An 18,721-nucleotide genomic window follows, 5' to 3' on the forward strand; every position below is an offset into this window, starting at 1 on the left:
TTAAAACCATCTGGTGCAAACGCCTATGATTTAAAGAAAATTACCCGGCGAGAAAGGAAGTAAGAAACACAAATTATTTGTCCAGGGCTGTCTCGCAGAGCTGGTTTGGTCGGAATTTGTTCTTCGGCCAAACATGGAAAGGTTTCAACTTCAAATAGCTCTTCTAAAGGAGTCAATGCCCCATTGCTCTAAAAGATTCTTCATAATTCGACAGGACTATTCTTCTGAGGTTTCTTGGTCTAGAATTAGCTCTGTCCATTGTTTTGAAGAAGGATTTCAAAACCCAGCTAGCTTGTGGAGAAAGAATAGGTTATCGTTTTCAAATCATTCGTGGGATTGAATTTAATTCTTTATTAATTCAAATAAACTGTAAACATTTAATTTTTCATTTTAAATTAATTTTTTAATATGATATTAAAATCTTGTTAACTTATATTGTGAATTTATGCAAGTTAAGTAGTTATAAGTTTGAATTTTTTATTACTTTATTTTTTTAATAAAATTAAATATAAAATATATTTATACAAGTTTAGAACTTAAAAACTCACTTAAAAAAATATAAAATTATTCTTAAAATTCATTTAATAATATATATTTTGAATTGAGATGATTATTTAAAAACACAAGATAAACAGTAATAAGCTTCCATAAAAACAGAGGCTTGCATATGGTCTAACAAATGCATCCTGGTTGGGCATGTGCAGGGAATGTTCAACAATTTGGTCAATCATTACTGCAAGACATCATCTCATTCTTGTATCTCCAACCATCGTAGTCGAAACTCAGACTAGTAAGAAGATTTCTTTAGGATAGATTATGTTGTAATCTGTGACTCACAGGTATATGATAGAGTGAAGTTGAGATGGAACATATAGTCAACCACATCATCTTGGTTGGGCATGGACAGAGCATGCTCGACAATTTGGTCGCTAATTACTGCAAGACACCATGAAGATTTTTTTAGGAATAGATTATGCTGTAATACGTGGTTCATAGACAGACACCGGAGAGAAGCGGAGCAGAACAAGGAGTGCGAAAAAGATATTCAAGAAAAATACCAGATTTTACAAAATAATGATAACAGGAAGTAAGAATGTTTCAGAAAGAAAGGGGTAGTTAGGATAGCACTAGTTCATTGAACATGCTTCTTAATCATCAAGACACTTTTTTTCATTGCAGACTTTGGTCTATTACTGAATATCAACTGTCTGTATCTGTCGCACTTTTTTTCATTGCAGACTTTGGTCTACTACTGAATATCAACTGTCTGTATCTGTCGTGATTCGAATTAAAAAATAATATAAATTATATTTTAAAATTTATAAATTATATTTTAAAATCTCAATCTCATCTATTCATAAAGATTCTCAACCCTCTAGCTATCTCCCACATGAACGGGAGAACATCAGGACACAAGTTAAAAGGAAAGGAGTCCATCATAGGTGCCAGGCACAGATGGAACACGAGTGGCAAAGCTTTCCTTTTGAAATGAATAGGTAAAAAAGATCTTTTGATTTTTCAAGTATTGGATACAACTTAATGAAAGGTAAAGCCTAGAGCCAGACAATACATGAATACCCCCTTGTGCAAGAAACAGCAGTGTTTTTAAAGAAAGATGGATTACAGGTGATATACATAATCATTTGCAATGCCCAGTTTACATGTTGAGTCAAAACTAGAGTGATTAGGCATCTATACATGCTAAGATCACTATACACTCCTGAACTATTATACATCATTAGGGATTTCCTCTTTCCAATATAAACGTACGAAGAGGGCAAAGTTACAAAATCTGCAATTGATGGCCTCACAAACAGGAGAAGCTGGAACAAAAAACTGTAGCAGATGCCTTTAATAGCTGGCATTAAGGCTTTCTAATCGCCATTTTTTTCCTGGCATACCAACGAATAAGAGTCGGCAATAGTTGTCCTGAAAAACAAACATGAAGCCCATGCAACCAAGCTGGATCATTGTCTTCTCTTGTTTCCCAACCAAATTTAAGCAACATCCATTGGTTGATCAACATTCTTGTTTACACCCATGGCTTCCAAGTCGATCTCATTGGAAGAGAGCAACTTTCTCTACATTAATAGAATAGAGCATGTCAAAATACAAGTAAAATTGAACTATATGGTTTTCATACAGCACCGCTTTTGGAGAACTGCATCATAGGAAAAAAAGTTACTGGTGACAAAACAGGACTTGGGCATTTGCAAAAGATCAGCTGGTCGTCCATCTCAACAACCAGCCAGTTATGGAAAAGGAAGGAAATTGAATGTGTGGAGAGACCCACTAACTGAACTTGGTCTGCATACCTATGGTCAATTATTCGTGCTAGCAATTTTCTTTCTTGGACATGCTTTATCTTGTATACTATTAGGTTACATTAGCTCCCAACAAAGCTGAAAACAGGAAAGGCCACAGAACTTTAAACACGAAAGGCCACCTTGCTATATGATTTAAAAAGAGATCATTGCCTCATTCAACACAAGATATTGTTCGTGTGGTAAAATGTTTCAGATTTAAGTGCATTACCCAACACAAATGCATGATATAATAAAAACCTGAGCTGGTGAAAGGCAGCAATCAATAAACATAATTGCTTTTCTGAAACGGCACTCACCTCTTCCTCAAAACTGGGGCTGGTAAGATTGATTGCAAGGTTTCTCATCAGCAATAGCACCTGCAAAAAAAAAAAAAACAGAAAGAAAAATAAATGAACTTCCAAATTGTAAAATTGTTAGAGATGTAGTGCACAATAAACTTATAACAATAGATAAAAAAAAAATAGTAGGGTTCAAGAACATACCGTTTCAACATCTATACGGTCCATTTTCTTAAGACTACGCAAATGACCAGTAACATTTGGGTCAAAGACACTACCAATGAAGCCATATACCTGAGCAAAGTCAGGCAACACTGCAAACAAAAGGGCAGTGTGAGTACCATAAGGTATCTGCAAATGAAACATGAAGCTAATAACAACTAGCATCAAGGCTCTGTTGTTAAAACAAAACATTAAAAAATAGAAGTCTAGAGAGTAAATGGGAAATGAAAGGACAACATGTATTTAAAAATGCAAAAAGGTCTAAATTCAAGGTGACTGCTTAAAACATTCTCATTGAATGATAGACATGCATTGCTGATGAATTCAAGGTACAGACATGTCTACAGTAGGATATCAACATGCATGCTTGAGCATGCACAAACTTAAAGTTTAGAGGGCTGCCGTATTTGACCACAATATCTATTTGGCTAAAGCATTTGACCTTTATCCACAAGAACTGCATTTTAGCCTAACTACAGTATTGTGCGTGAATCAAGTATTTATAGGTTCAAATATCAATACCAGCATTAAAACAGGGCAGTGCAGATTACAATGTTGAATAAATGAAATGAAACCCTCACCTCTCATTGATTGGCCATGATTCCCTTTCTCAGCTGTTTTCCCAACTGGTTTTGTTCTTGGAGTACTCTCACTGCTACTGCAACAATTATTAGCCACTAATGCTCCTGCAAAGCACAGGATGTGCCATCAAATGTGACCGAAGAATTGAGTTTGACAGCAACAGTAGCAACGTGGATAAGTTCGATGTTACAAACCTTTTGTTTGGTTTGATAAACTGACAGTCGGTACATTGTTTGTCCAAGAAGATGCAGCAGCAGCACTTACAATGGGGTTCATAAGTATTGAAGACGAATCAGGCCTTAAAGCACATCCAGATTCAAGGGGAGCAGAGGATGATTGAAATGATCCTGATGGTTGTGAAAGCACCACAGCTGCCAGGTACAATGCATACGAGTGAGGGCAACATTATTTATGCTGTTTGTGCATTGATCTTGAAGGCACTAAGAATATACACTTCAAAATGCACTACCCACCATTTTTTGAAGCTTTTTGAGGATATGGATGAGCAGCCTTCCTTTTGGGCCGTGGTGGAGGCAAATGCTCACTCGTTCCACTCTTCTGAACCTTTAAAAAGTACTTCTGCGCATGACTTCGTATCTGCAAAATTTTCATTTCATTGTTTCTCATACATATCCCTACCATCAGTTTCCAAGGTGCAAAAACACAGAGAACAGGAAACAGTTTCCATAACTTCAAAACAGACTGCTTAACAAACCTCTAAATATTTCAAAAGCAGAATTCATTTAAACACATAAAATTCATGCTTTTCACACTAACCATAAAACTATATAGCAGAACTCTTTAGCAACCAAAAAGAAACAAATCATCAATTTTCACCGCTCACAGATTTAAACGAATCTTCAGGAACCCCTTACAAAAATTGAGCCCTTAAATCAAATTTCACCACTCCAAAACAACAAAATACTAACCTGCCCGTCATCCATTTTCATCACTCTAAGGCAACAAAAACATCTTCGAAAAGCCCTTTTTACACCATACTTGAAATCACACAAACTACTTGACATGAAATTAAAATTCGACAAAGTCTAACCCCCATTCAAACATTCAACTCCAAATAATCAACCAAAACAGCAAAGAAAAGGAAAAAACCCTCAAATTTTCATCGCTCGCGCTTACGCACAACAATATAACCTCCACCAAATTCCAAAGTGCAATTAAATACATGCATTTCATGTAAGTTCATGGTCCAATACCTGAATAACAGTTTTTGAGCCAATAAAAGCTTCAATCTTTTTCCAATCTCTGTCAAACCTAAACACAAAACCGATCAAAACAAACACAAAAACCTCTTAAGTTACCTCAAAATCCAAACTTTCTCAAAAACATCACAACAAAACCCTAATTGAACACAATTAAACAAATGGGTTATCAATAAAATACTAATTAAGAAGTACTTACAGCTGAAGAGCTTCAAGGAACTTGTCATGTTCCGGTTCAGTCCAACTCTCTCTGGATTTGGTGATCGTGTACGGTTTTCGGATCTTCTTATTCGGATCCTCCGATGAAGAATCTGACGCCGTCGTCGTCGTCGTTGTTGTAGGGAACGTTGAGAGTCCAGGTAATGCAGCCATTCCGGCTGGATCCAGGTAGAATCCGTCAGCCGGGTTCGGGTTTTTTGATACCATTTTGGTGGGAAGAAAGGGGTTTTTGGTTTTGGTGGGTTTTTTCTGACGCGTTTTGAATTAATGGGTTTTGTAAAGGGTGAGAGGTGGAGGAGAGAATTGGATGCTTTATGGGATATCAGTGATTGTGGATGAGTGGCTCATAAGAATATGCCACGTTCATATTTACAAACCGAACCCAACATGATATTCTCAAACCAACTTTTGGGCGCCGCCTTAGTCTCATTACAACCTTTTAAAAATAATACTGATATAATTAAATCTGAATAATTCTGATAAACTCAGATTAAAATCTAGTTTGATTTTTAATTAAAATGAAAATAATTTCATTTAAAAATTAATTTATCTTAACTTATTAAACTCTAAGCTTCAATATTAAATCAAGCATATCAAATTTAATAATTTTGATATCAACAGATTATATAATTAATAACACTAAATTCTTTTTCGTTTTAGTAACATTAGTGTTTTGTATACAAAGATTAATTGCTTTTTTATTAAGTTTTTAATGAATCTTTTAATTTTATGCCATGATATTTACAATTAAATTAAAGTTGTCTGAAAGTTCTTATTTAATATTATTGAAATGATAGTTTAAGGATAATAACATGTTACGTCGACGAAGCAACCTTTAAGTTCTAGAAGTTCGTAACTTCAATGCTTTGGAGCAAGCCTCGTGATTTTGATAGGATATAATTAATTTCATATGTCCATAAAGTTTCCTTCAAGAGTGATGGCCATGGCATCTTAGAGTACTTTTATCCTCTAATTAATTAATTTCTCTCCAGAATTAAATTAATTTCTTTGTACAATGAAAGGAGAACATTAACACAAGAGAGGAAAATTATTCTAAATGATTTTGTCTATTTACATTTTTTTCTGGACAATAAACTTTAATTAAATTTTATTTAACACTAAGCATGGTTAACATCTTGAATAGTGCTTTTATCTTGTGAATTTTTTTTTTAATGATTTTTAACTAGCATTACCTCAACACAAAAATATTTTCACTAAAGTTTCCTTTAAAAATGAAAAAAATGAAATTATTAATATTCAATTTAAAAACAAACTAAATTTAAGTAAACAGATAAAAATTTATTATATAAATATTTATAAAATTTACTTGTATCTAAACCTCATAATTAATCATAAGTAATTCGATGCTGATTTTTTTTTTGGGTTGGTGTTCTATTTTTTTAAATGATAAATAATTAAATTAATTAATTCTACAACAAAAAGGAAAGAAAAAATTCGAAGTTCTATCATTTTACTGTTTATCAGCTCAAAGCACAAAATTATTCTACTGCTATTGCTTATTTGCATTTAAAATGAGAAAAACAAAAAAAACAAAAAAACAAAAAGTCAAGCAGCTTGCCATGGTCTATAAACCACAGGATTAGTACCCAAAGGGGTGTAGCTGGGGGTCGGTTCGCATGACGTACAGCAAAAGATAGACATCACTTAGAACCATGACACGTGGTACAACCTGTGGACCAGAATTGAGAACGGCGGGCTGATGCTTGCCCAGGAGCTGTGGCCAACAATAAGACCATGGAATGGTGAAGCCTGACAAGAGAAGATATTTATGTGGCCCCCATCCAAAGTGCCCTGCCTTGAGTTGCCTTTTCTTCGATATTTTTTTTTCCCTGGTTCATGACATCGTCATGCTCGTCATAATAAAGATATGAACCAGTTATGTGGCCTTTTTTTTAAAAAAAAAATATCATATATATAGGTTTTTTTTATGTGTTGCTGAAGAAAATTAAAAAGTTTATGTATATATCACTCAAATAAAATAACAATTACAGGTGTTAATAGATAAATAAATAAAAAATAATAACTTAAAGTAAAATTAAAAAAATTAAAAAATAGATATATACTAAGATATTTTATCTTGTAAAATGAGATATTTAACCGGTTATATTTTTATTAAAATAATTTTTTTATTTAATCAGATAATAATATAAATACACACACATAAAATTAACTAAGTAAAATAAAAAGAAAAATTAATATCATGTAAGGCTAAACATGATAGAAATATTACATCAAAATAAATAATATATATATATATATATATTGATATAATATTTCTATCATGTTTTTGTGTGTGTGTGTGAAAAAATAAAGTTGACATACACAAAAAATTAAAAAAAATAGATAAAAAAATTTCTTCAAAAACTAAATATATAAAAAATATATAATTTAAAAGAGACTCAGGGAAGTAAAATAAAATAGAGAAGTGATATTGATTTAAATGTAAAAAATATTTTCAAAAAAATATTTTAAAAAATATTATTTTAAATGAATAAAAAAAAAACAAGAGATTAGATATTGTTAGTTCTAGCAAATCAAGCTAATCCACTTTACCTATTTTGTTAAGACCCTTATATTTGATTCCTTTTAAAAAAATAAACAACATAATATCTGATTTTATTTAAATTATAGTTATTATAGTGACCGGAAAATTAAGGTTTAAGGTTTTTTGACTCAAAATACCCGAAAAATACCCCAGTAGCCTTGATAAATCAATTTACGACTAAAAAAATCTCAAAAATAAAAATCAATTTAAAACAAAAAATCTTCTTACGGTCAGATATGTTTTTTCACGAACTTTAAAAGTAAAAAAACACATAATATGAACTCTCCTTATTTGACACAAATATTAACTGATTTGGTGGTCTAAATAGGTGCCAGTGATATTTTTTTTCTTCTACCATGTTGAATCTGATGACTTGTCTCTCTCCTCTCTTAAATTAAAAACTAAAAAAATAAAATAATTTTTCTATCAAAATTAAATTGAAAAAATATTAAGGTATTAAATATGAATAATTTTTAAAGTGCCAGGATTAAAATAAATATTTTTGTGAACTTTGAAAACATTGCTCATTTTTTGTCTTTTCTATTACAGTTTTTTATCTTTTAATTTTATTGTTAGTTAACAAATTTTATTCAAGTACCCTTGAATTTGTTTTATAAATAATACAACAGTATAAAAAAAATTAAAGATAAAATTTTAAAAAACTACAAACAATAGATGTATCATGAAATATGAAAGGATACACAATGTAGACTCAACAATAACAACCCCACGCATTTTAGTTTTTTACCCACCTAGCACGCTAGCCAGCATTACATCACAAGTTAGAGTTAAAAAAAAATAAAAAAAATTGAGCTCAAAGATGAAATATCGAGTAATTGACAATATGTTTTTTTTAAATAGATTTTAATTACGAATCGAATGGCATTTTATTTATATTCTGAAATAAAAAAACATTTGTTTCACTTAAGATGAAATCCCAAACTTGAAAAAAATAATTCTAGAATAAAATTAATAAAAAGACAATAATCCACTAATATTAATCTAGCAAACTTGCGACAAAATTAATGCACGTTATTGGATTTAATAATCCTTTTATTTTAGAGGTTATTTTTTATTTAACTATATAAAAAAAAAAATGATATAAAAAACCAGATAATAACTTGGATGTTATGGATAAACATGTTAAACCTCCTAATCGAATACCTTACTCAATTGAATTAAATGATTTTTTATCAAATTTTTGTAAAATCAAATATAAAACAACATAAAAATAGCCCCATTGTCCGGGTATAGGCATTAAAAAAACAGCCTAGCTCATGTGCATGGTTTTATCATCTTTTCTTATTTTTTAAAAAGACAAACAACCTCTCATTTACCCCATTTCTTTATTAAAAAAAGAAAATCAAACAACATGCCGTTTATTTTATACAAATTCTGATAACTATTTTTCTTTAAAAAATTATAAGTTCAATTTTTTTTATTAAAAACTTATTTTTCAATTTATTGTGGCCAAAATCACATTGTAAACACCCTAAACATCTTGATAAATTCGTTTATAACCACAAAAAACATAAAAAACAACTCAAAAATAAAAATAAACTTGAAGCCAAAATCATTCTCGTGGTTAAATTTATCCCCACAAGTAAATGATAAACTCGCTTATAACCACAAAAAAATATAAAAAACAACTCAAAAATAAAAATAAACTTGAAGCCAAAATTATTCTTGTGGTCAAATTTATCTCCACAAGTAAAGATAATGTAAAAAATATACAAGTCAAAACTAAAATTATTCTTGTAGTCAAATTTATTTCTACATGCAAGGATAATATAAAAACATATATAGATCAAATTTTTCTCAAAACTTGTTAAGTATAAAAATTAATGTTTTTATGGTTAAAATTGTTGAAAATGATGAATTTTTATCCTATAATGGAATATGTTATGCTTATCTTTTTTGAAAAAAATAAAAATAAAATTTAAAAGTAAAAGTAAATTTTTTTTAAAAAAATTAACTAATAGCTAAAAAAATTAGCACAAGAGAACAGGATAATGGGATGACGTAGATTTCAAGAGGCCAAGTGGCCAACAAGGAGTATTGGGCCTGGTAAAGAGAAGATATTTACACGAGACTCACTCGTGTGGCCCCCGTGCAAAGTACCCTACCTCGAGTTGCCTTTTTCTTTGATATTTTATTTCGTTTCCTTGTTCATCATATTGTCAAGTTGATCGCGATATAAAATATAAAACATGGTAATAGAACCTTTTAGATTTCAACTAGTCATGTTTTGTATATTAATGTTTTGTATTTTTGAACATAGAAATTTAAAGAAAAATTGAAATAAATTTTAAAATTTGGCTAGATCTTTTTCTTATGTTTTCTAACAGTGTTCACTGTCTTGTCTCAAAATCTAGAAATTTAACATAAATAAAATAAAGTTTACGATGTAAACAAAAAAAATAATCTAAAAAAGGACTAAAAAATGAAAAAAATTAACTTGAAGGCCCAAATTATAGCCTTGCATGCTTTTGGTGACAAAGGCCTTATATTTTGTCACTGATGTCTTTTTAGTCATTGATCTTTAAATTACATTTTTCTTAAAAGAAAAAATTAAATATTTCAAAATTGATTGTTAATTTAAAACTAGGAAATTTCACGACATGCAAGGCAAGCCAGGAAAGAAATTTAAAAAGACTTGAGTTCATAAAACCACGGGAAACAGGATTCTAGAAGACTGAATTGAAAGAAAAAAAGATTAGTGACGGGAGTGGACATCAATAAAAATCTCAGGGACTAATAAAAGAAAACAAAATATCTCCGGAAAGGGCGATTCTCTTAAGATTTGAATGAATAATGCTTGATATTTTAAAAAAATATTATTTTAAATGAATAAAAAAAACAAGAGATTAGATCTTGTAAGGTCTAGCAAGTCAAGTTAGTCCACTTGACCCATTTTGTTAAAACTTTTATATTTGGTTCCTTAAAAAAAAACAAATGACATAATATCTAATTTTATTCAAATTATAATTATTATAGTGACCGGAAAATTAAGGTTTAAGGTTTTTTTATTTAAAATATCCGAAAAATACCCTAGTAGCCTCGATAAATCAATTTATGACTAAAAACATATCAAAAATAAAAATAAATCCAAAACAAAAAATCTTCTTAAAGTTAAATATGTTTTTTCATGAATTTTTTTATAAAAAAAAACACATAATATGAACTTTCCTTATTTGTCACAAATATTAACTAATTTAATGGTCTAAATAAGTGTTAGTGATATTTTCCTTCTTTTACAACGTTAAATATGATGACTTATCTCTCTCTTTTTTTAAATTAAAAACTAAAAAAATAAAATTATTTTTATATCAAAATTAAATTGAAAAAATATTAAGGTATTGAATATGAATAATTTTGAAAGTGTTAGGATCAAAATAAATATTTTTGTGAACTTTGAAAACATTGCTCATTTTTTGTTTTTTCTATTACAGTTTTTTATCTTTTAATTTTATTATTTGTTAACAAAATTTATTTAAATACTCTTGAATTTGTTTTATAAATAATACAACAGTATAAAAAAATAAAAATAAAATTAAAAAAAATTACAAACAATAGATGTATCATGAAATATGAAAGGATACACAGTGTAGACTCAACAATAAACAATCCCACGCATTTTAGTTTTTTAGTCAACCAGCACGCGAGCCAGCATTACATCACAAGTTAGAGTTTTTTTTAAAAAAAATTAAGCTCAAAGATGAAATATCGAGTAATTGACAGTATGTTTTTTAAATAAAATATATTTTAATTATGAATCGAATGGTATTTTATTTATATTCTGAAATAAAAAAAACATTTGTTTCACTTAAGATGAAATCCGAAACTTGAAAAAAAAAAAAATTTAAATTAATTTAATTTTTTAGAATAAAATTAATAAAAAGACAATAATCAACTAATATTAATCTAGCAAACTTGCAATAAAATTAATGCACGCTATTGAATTTAATAATCCTTTTATTTTAGAGGCTATTTTTTATTTAATTATACAAAAATAAAAAATATATGATATAAAAAAATCAAATAATAACTTAGATGTCATGGATAAACATGTTAAACCTCCTAATAGAATACCTGATTCAATTGGATTAAATGATTTTTTTATCAAATTTTTGTAAAATCAAATATAAAACAACATAAAAATAACTCAACTATCTGGGTATGGACATTAAAAAAACAGCCTAGCTTGCGTGCATGGTTTTATCATATTTTTTTATTTTTAAAAAAGACAAACAATCTCTCATTTACCCCATTTCTTTATTAAAAAAAAAAGACAAACAAGCTCACATTTACCCCATTTCTTTATTAAAAAAAAATCAAATAATGTGCCGTTTATTTTATACAAATTCCGATAACTAGTTTTCTTTAAAAAATTATAAGTTCAATTTTGTTTGATTAAAACTCATTTTTTAACTTATTAGCTAAATTGACATTGTAAATTTCTTAAACATCTGGATAAATTTATTTATAATTATAAAAAACAACTTAAAAATAAAAATAAATTTAAAGTCAAAATCATTATCGTGGTCAAATTTATTTCCACAAGTAAATGATAAACTCTTTTATAATCATAAAAAATATAAAAAAACATCTCAAAAATAAAAATAAACTTGAAGCCAAAATTATTTTTATGGTCAAATTTATCTCCACAAGTAAAGATAATGTAAAAAAATTTACAGGACAAAGCTAAAATTATTCTCGTGATCAAATTTATTTTCACATGCAAGGATAATATAAAAACATATATAGATCAAATTTTTCTCAAAACTTGTTAAGTATAAAAATTAATGTTTTTATGGTTAAAATTGTTGAAAATGATGAATTTTTATCCTATAATGGAATATGTTATGCTTATCTTTTTTGAAAAAAATAAAAATAAAATTTAAAAGTAAAAGTAATTTTTTTTTTAAAAGTTAACTAATAGCTAAAAAAATTAGCATAAGAGAACAGGATAATGGGATGACGTAGATTTCAAGAGGCCAAGTGGCCAACAAGGAGTATTGGGCCTGGTAAAGAGAAGATATTTACACGAGACTCACTCGTGTGGCCCCCGTGCAAAGTACCCTACCTCGAGTTGCCTTTTTCTTTGATATTTTATTTCGTTTCCTTGTTCATCATATTGTCAAGTTGATCGCGATATAAAATATAAAACATGGTAATAGAACCTTTTAGATTTCTACTAGTCATGTTTTGTATATTAATGTTATGTATCTTTGAACATAAAAATTTAAATAAAAATTGAAATAAATTTTAAAATGTGGCTAGATCTTTTCCTTATGTTTTCTAACAGTGTTCACTGTCTTGTCTCAAAATCTAGAAATTTAACATAAATAAAATAAAGTTTACGATGTAAACAAAAAAAATAATCTAAAAAAGGACTAAAAAATGAAAAAAATTAACTTGAAGGCCCAAATTATAGCCTTGCATGCTTTTGGTGACGAAGGCCTTTTATTTTGTCATTGATGTCTTTCTAGTCATTGATCTTTAAATTATTTTAAAAGAAAAAATTAAATATTTCAAAATTGATTGTTAATTTAAAACCAGGAAATTTCACGACATTCAAGGCAAGCCAGGAAAGAAATTTAAAAAGACTTGAGTTCATAAAACCACGGGAAACAGGATTCTAGAAGACTGAATTGAAAGAAAAAAAGATTAGTGACTGGAGTGGACAGCAATAAAAATCTCAGGGACTAATAAAAGAAAACAAAATATCTCCGGAAAGGGCGATTCTCTTAAGATTTGAATGAATAATGCTTGAATTTCAAACTAACTACTCACTTTGGTCTCCTTCCACGTGCAAAAAAATAAAAAAACCGAATAAATTAAGGGTTTATCTAGTATCATTTATGTTTTTTATTTGGATGTATAAGCAGTAAAATCCTCGTTTCTCATTTTAAGCAATTTAGAAACAAAAAAAAAACTTGGCTTTTCTTTTCTGTGCGAAAGAATTTGGAAACAGATTAAAACTTCTCAAAGGCCACTGAAATGGTTTTTAAAATTATATAATATATATATATATATATATATATATTCCTTTTCTTGATTAAACAGGATTTTTATTTCTGTTTTCAAATATTTTTTTGTCTCAAATATGTGCATGAATGAAATTCAAGAGAGAAGAAAATGTAATGAAAACAAGACAAGAAGGAGAACCCAAGTGTTCTCAACAGAGAAGAAACCGGGGCATGTGGGCTTTGCTCAAAGTTTAATAAGAAGGCAGGCTGGAGATACTTCAATCTGGACAAACCTTGAACGTACACTCCAATTTAAATTGTATTGAAACAATTTTTTATATTTGAACTCTTAAAAACTCTCAATTAAATATTTCCATCATCCGAGTTATATATATACTTTTAATAATCGACATCAATTTATAGATCTTAATGCAGGTCATTATTAAAAAATAAATATAATTTAGTTGTAAAATTAATTAATACGATCCTGATAGTTTTGGAATACATTTCTAGACAGCAGTCAAATAATACCATAAAGATCGTTTTCAAATCTGTTGAGCAATTTGATTATATTAAATAAATTTGCAGCCAAGCCCATTAAAGAATCAAGTTTAATACATGCCGGGGTACAAGGTTTTGTTAGTTTAGCGTTGAGACAGAAAAAACTTCACACAAAAACCAGTTCTTTCATTGTTTGCAAAACTAGGTCACCACGTGTGAGCTAAAATTCGTGTTAGACTTGAGTATCTGCCAAAAAGAAAAATTGTGTAATTTTAAATTTTTTTAATGTTTAAGTAGATAAATATATAAAAAAAAAGAATACAATAAAGAAATAGATGTATGTGTAATGCAAGAGAAATTATGGTTTGGTAACCTTAAACAAAGTCTTTTAACATAAGAAAAAGTTAGAGAAAACATAGAAAAGTATTGGGCAGAAATTTGTGACCCGAGAAACTTGTTTTGATTAATTAAGATATTTATAGATTAATTAAACATTTCAACTCACTTCAAATATATAAAAAAATTATCTTATTATTAATTGATAAAAAAATATAGATATTTATCATTAGAAAGTGTATGATATTATTATTAGCAGACAAATTATGAAGTATCCAAGTGAGAAATAGTCATTAGTCAAGGAAACAAAAACATTTGAGTCAAGTAGAAAATGATTTATATTTGTAATGATGATTAATTGATAAATATTATTTTAATATTTAAAAAACAATTACAGTTATTTTAAAATAAAAAATATTTAAAAGAAATTACAGCAATACACTTAAATAGTTACTAAGAAAAGAGGTGCTTTCTAAAAGTTTGTATTTATAAATAATTTATCATAAAATATATCAATTAATCATTAAAGAAATATTATGCGGATGGACAAAGCAAAGCGAGACAGTGCATTATAACCGCTCGAAACTCGAAAAAAAAAAGAAAAAAAAAAGGGGATGCAGTCCGTTTAGGCCGAACCTGGACAACCTAAGTGGGTTCTTTTTGGGCCAAGACACAAACAATGACAAGAGGTTGTTGCCGTTTGGGCATGAGGCCCAAAAGTCAATACATTAATTATTTTTTAAATAAAAAAACTATGCATCATCTATTGACTGACTGGATTTCTTGGAAAGAACAACGGTATTGACCCGTCGGTCGGTGTATCTTACCGAACTGCAGTTGCCTTCGAGAAGATCACATGATTGCTACACATGAAAAACTTATATTACTTCTGAACTAACATTCCCCTTTGACTTCTAATCATGAAGTGTTACTGTTCGGAGATCCTTTCCCTTGACGGAGTCTTCCGTTCGTGTTTCGAACAAGCTTGCTCGAGGTCTCCCTTCCTTGTGCTTGGACAACAACGCATTGTCAGTTTAGTGAATGAACCTTGATTTTAATTCTACCAGGTGCATGCTTATAGGGTAGTAAATATTATTTTTAAAAATATTTTATTATTTAGAAATAGATTACAATTATTTATATTTATATTTTTTAAAATTTATTTTTAATATTAACACATTAAAATTATTAAAAAAATAAAAAATTAATTTAAAATAAAAATATTATTTAAATTTTCATAAAAAACAGGTTCATTTCCAAATAAATACTACCAGAACACAAAGAACAGGAAACATTGCTGAAGTGTTGAAAACTTGTCTTAATTAATTAAAGTTGTTTGAAAATGTGGTTGAATTGTTTTTTTGTATTGATTTCATAAAAAAAAATTATTTTAAAAATATATCATACCAGATTCCAGTCACTACCTAAGAATAGGAGGCATGTAAGCTGAAGAGAAGAGAGGCAAGGGCTTGGAATTTTGAATATTTCTTTCCCAGATGACCTGCAATAAAAACTTTTATATCCCGATTGAGGATGAATGTATAACCGAATCATATAAAATTATTATACAGTGAATTTTTTTTAATAATAATATTCTTTAAACAAGCGAAGTGGAAATTCAAATGTTTACTATTATTATTATTCTTTTGATTTCGTTTTGAAAATCCCTGTCCTTACTTCGGAGTAGATTCTAATTAAATGAGAACATAAAATAAAGGGATTCTTGACTAGACTGTTTACCTTAAAATATAACTGGGATTGACCATTTATTTAATTAAAATCCAATTATTGACTACTACTATTTTTTTATCAAAATTTAAAAAATTCATTTGTTTATTAACAAATATATTTTTTATAATCTGAAACGATGTCCCGTGTCGCAGCCAAAGTCACGGCCTACAAGTTTGAATCTATAATTTTTCATCCATTGCTAAAGTAAGGCAGGGCCAGGGAAGCTTCTTTGCATTTCTTGCATTGACTGGGTGCCTCCAGAAACTATAAAATCAGAGAGAAAAAAGGAACAGGAAGGCGAAGGCTTGCAGTCTACTAGCTCCATCTTCCAATTACTTGAGCCATCAAAACTCTTCTGGAAATTCAGACCATGACATGAGCTCAATGACATGGACCGGAGAGTTTCTCCACGAAAGAGGAGACGCAGCCTTTGTTTAATAGTCAATAAACAAGGGAATGGCTCAGCTTTGTAATTTAATGTTAAATCGGTTAAAAAATAGATTTGATGAATAATTTTTTTTTGTTTTTTATAGGATTATTATAATTATAAATAAATTTTTATCTTAGAGTTGATGCTTGAAATTCAAAGTATTAATTTTTTAACGAATAATTAAGTAAAAATTATTTAAAAAAACATAATTATTAAATATAATTGAGATGACCAATATTATTTTTCAAACCCTAATAAATTATTTTAAGGTAGTTTGTTCTTTACATCTAAGTTGAAAAATTGTGTTGACTTAGAATATAAACGGTAATTTTTTAAAGAATACTAGTTAAGTGAAAAAAAAAACTCAGCTAAAGTATGATTAGGATAGTTTTTTTCTATTTTTTTTAAATCAAATTAAATTTCAATTAGGCTAGAGTGGACTTGTTTGGTTGATTATGTTATATTAAGTCAATTTTCATATAATTTAATTTGAAATTTTATCTAAATCATGAACTAGTTGATAAATTATCAAGTTAATTCATAATTTGAATTAGTTTAATAATAGTAGTTTTGATACATGAAAAGTGATCATGTGAGATTTTCATTATCATCACGATTTGTAAAAATTTCACTCTCTTTTATGTAAGGGTGTGTTTAAGAGTCTTGTTGAATAACATTTCTAAAACACTCTCTTTTATGTAAGGGTGTGTTTAAGATTCTTGTTGAATAACACTTCTAAAACAATTTATTTATTTTATTTTAGATTAATATATTTTGGTGTTTTTATAGTGTTTTGATGTGATGTTATTAAAAATAAATTTTAAAATATAAAAAATATTATTTTTAATATTTTAAAATAAAAAATAAAAAATACTTTAAAAAACAATTTCTAACTCACTCAACAAAATAAATAAAACTAAATCCTAGGATATCTTGCATTTTAGCTGCTTCTCGTTAAGTAATAATAAAGAAATAAAATAAATTGACTTCAAAAAAGTGTACCCACTGAAAGCGAAGACATTTTCATCACTGGAAACACCCAAGACCTTTCCTTTTCCGGTCATACAGTGTGTTCATTGACCATGACGTGTTTGGTTGCCACAGTTTTCTTTCCTTCACTATAAATTCTCGGCCAATGCCTCTTCAACTCAACAAGTCTATAATCTTTACCTCCTCCTGTCTGAGTTCTTGACATCAAACTTTCTTTAGTTGCTGTCTTTCATCTTCAATTTTCTCTGATCAGATCCCTCAGAGCTATAAAAATGATGGTGAGGATCACTTCTCTCTCTATATTTTCTGTTAGTGCCTAGCTATGAGATTAAGATGCACGTCGTGCATGAAAGAATGAGTCAAGCTTTCTTTTCTTGCTCTTTTTTTTTTTCTAGTTTCTTGATTATACAAGAGAATTTACATGAGCTTATAATTTGTTGCAGAAAGCTGTGTTGAAGTTGGATTTACACGATGACAAAGACAAGAAAAAGGCTATGAAGAGAGTCTCTGGTCTTACAGGTATTGATTTCTTCTTTTACGATCATTAAAATATTATAAATCAATAATACTATTGAAGTGTCTATGATTTTTTTTATAGTAAATTAAGTTTTTTGGGATGGAAATTTGCAGGGGTGCATTCAATATCCATGGACATGAAGGACAAGAAGTTGACAGTGGTTGGGGACATCGATGCAGTTAGCATAGTGGGCAAGTTGAGAAAGATTTGCCACACAGACATAATCTCAGTAGGACCAGCAAAAGAGCCTGAAAAGAAGAAAGAAGAGCCCAAGAAGGTGGAGCCGAAGAAGCCAGAAGATGCTGTGGCTGAGTGGGTGAAGGCTTATCAGGCCTATAATCCTTATTTGACCACGCATTATCACGTTAGAAGTGTCGAGGAGGATCCTAATGCTTGTGTCATTTCTTAATTTTTTTGATTAGATGCTTAAACAAATCTCTTCTGAAAGCATAATACACAATTTCATTAAGCTTTTAGTATGTTTGTTTGTTTGTTTTTGAAATATATATATTAAATCCAATTTTATAATCAAATTTGACAATAAAAGTGTACACTTTAACCAATGACTTAGATTTTTCTAGGTAAATTAAAAATTGAAAATTTTTCTTTAACAAAGATAAGATTATTTTTTTTCATCTCCTATAAATAAAGTTGTATTTCATAACTTCAAGGAAAATATATTCGGTTAAAAAAAAAACCCAACTCTCTATCTTGTTTTTGCAGAATTTTTCTCTTTCCTTTTCTTTCTATCGTTTCATCCACCATCACCCTCATCACTAGTTTTTCCACCATTAGCTCCACCACAGAAAACTGCCAATCAACCACCAAGA

At 28.9% G+C, this 18,721-nt stretch overlaps 2 protein-coding genes across 2 annotated transcripts; one reads left to right on the forward strand and one right to left on the reverse strand.

The window, feature by feature from the left end:
• Nucleotides 1–1,493: 1,493 nt before the first annotated feature.
• On the reverse strand, nucleotides 1,494–5,201 carry LOC105140759 (protein REVEILLE 6-like). The gene is made up of 8 exons (XM_011047725.1): nucleotides 4,829–5,201; nucleotides 4,624–4,681; nucleotides 3,883–4,006; nucleotides 3,604–3,780; nucleotides 3,409–3,513; nucleotides 2,810–2,919; nucleotides 2,624–2,683; nucleotides 1,494–2,081 (listed from the first exon to the last, which is right to left on the reverse strand). Exons 1-8 carry the CDS (start codon nucleotides 5,053–5,055, stop codon nucleotides 1,998–2,000), a joined length of 945 nt encoding a protein of 314 aa, XP_011046027.1. The 5' UTR covers nucleotides 5,056–5,201; the 3' UTR covers nucleotides 1,494–1,997.
• Nucleotides 5,202–17,526: 12,325 nt separating this feature from the next.
• Nucleotides 17,527–18,411, forward strand: LOC105140760 (uncharacterized). The gene is made up of 3 exons (XM_011047726.1): nucleotides 17,527–17,652; nucleotides 17,818–17,893; nucleotides 18,005–18,411. Exons 1-3 carry the CDS (start codon nucleotides 17,647–17,649, stop codon nucleotides 18,298–18,300), a joined length of 378 nt encoding a protein of 125 aa, XP_011046028.1. The 5' UTR covers nucleotides 17,527–17,646; the 3' UTR covers nucleotides 18,301–18,411.
• Nucleotides 18,412–18,721: the final 310 nt, after the last annotated feature.

The sequence above is a fragment of the Populus euphratica genome, unplaced genomic scaffold (assembly GCF_000495115.2).
Source record: "Populus euphratica unplaced genomic scaffold, PopEup_1.0 scaffold109.1, whole genome shotgun sequence".
Classification (NCBI taxonomy): Eukaryota; Viridiplantae; Streptophyta; class Magnoliopsida; order Malpighiales; family Salicaceae; genus Populus; species Populus euphratica.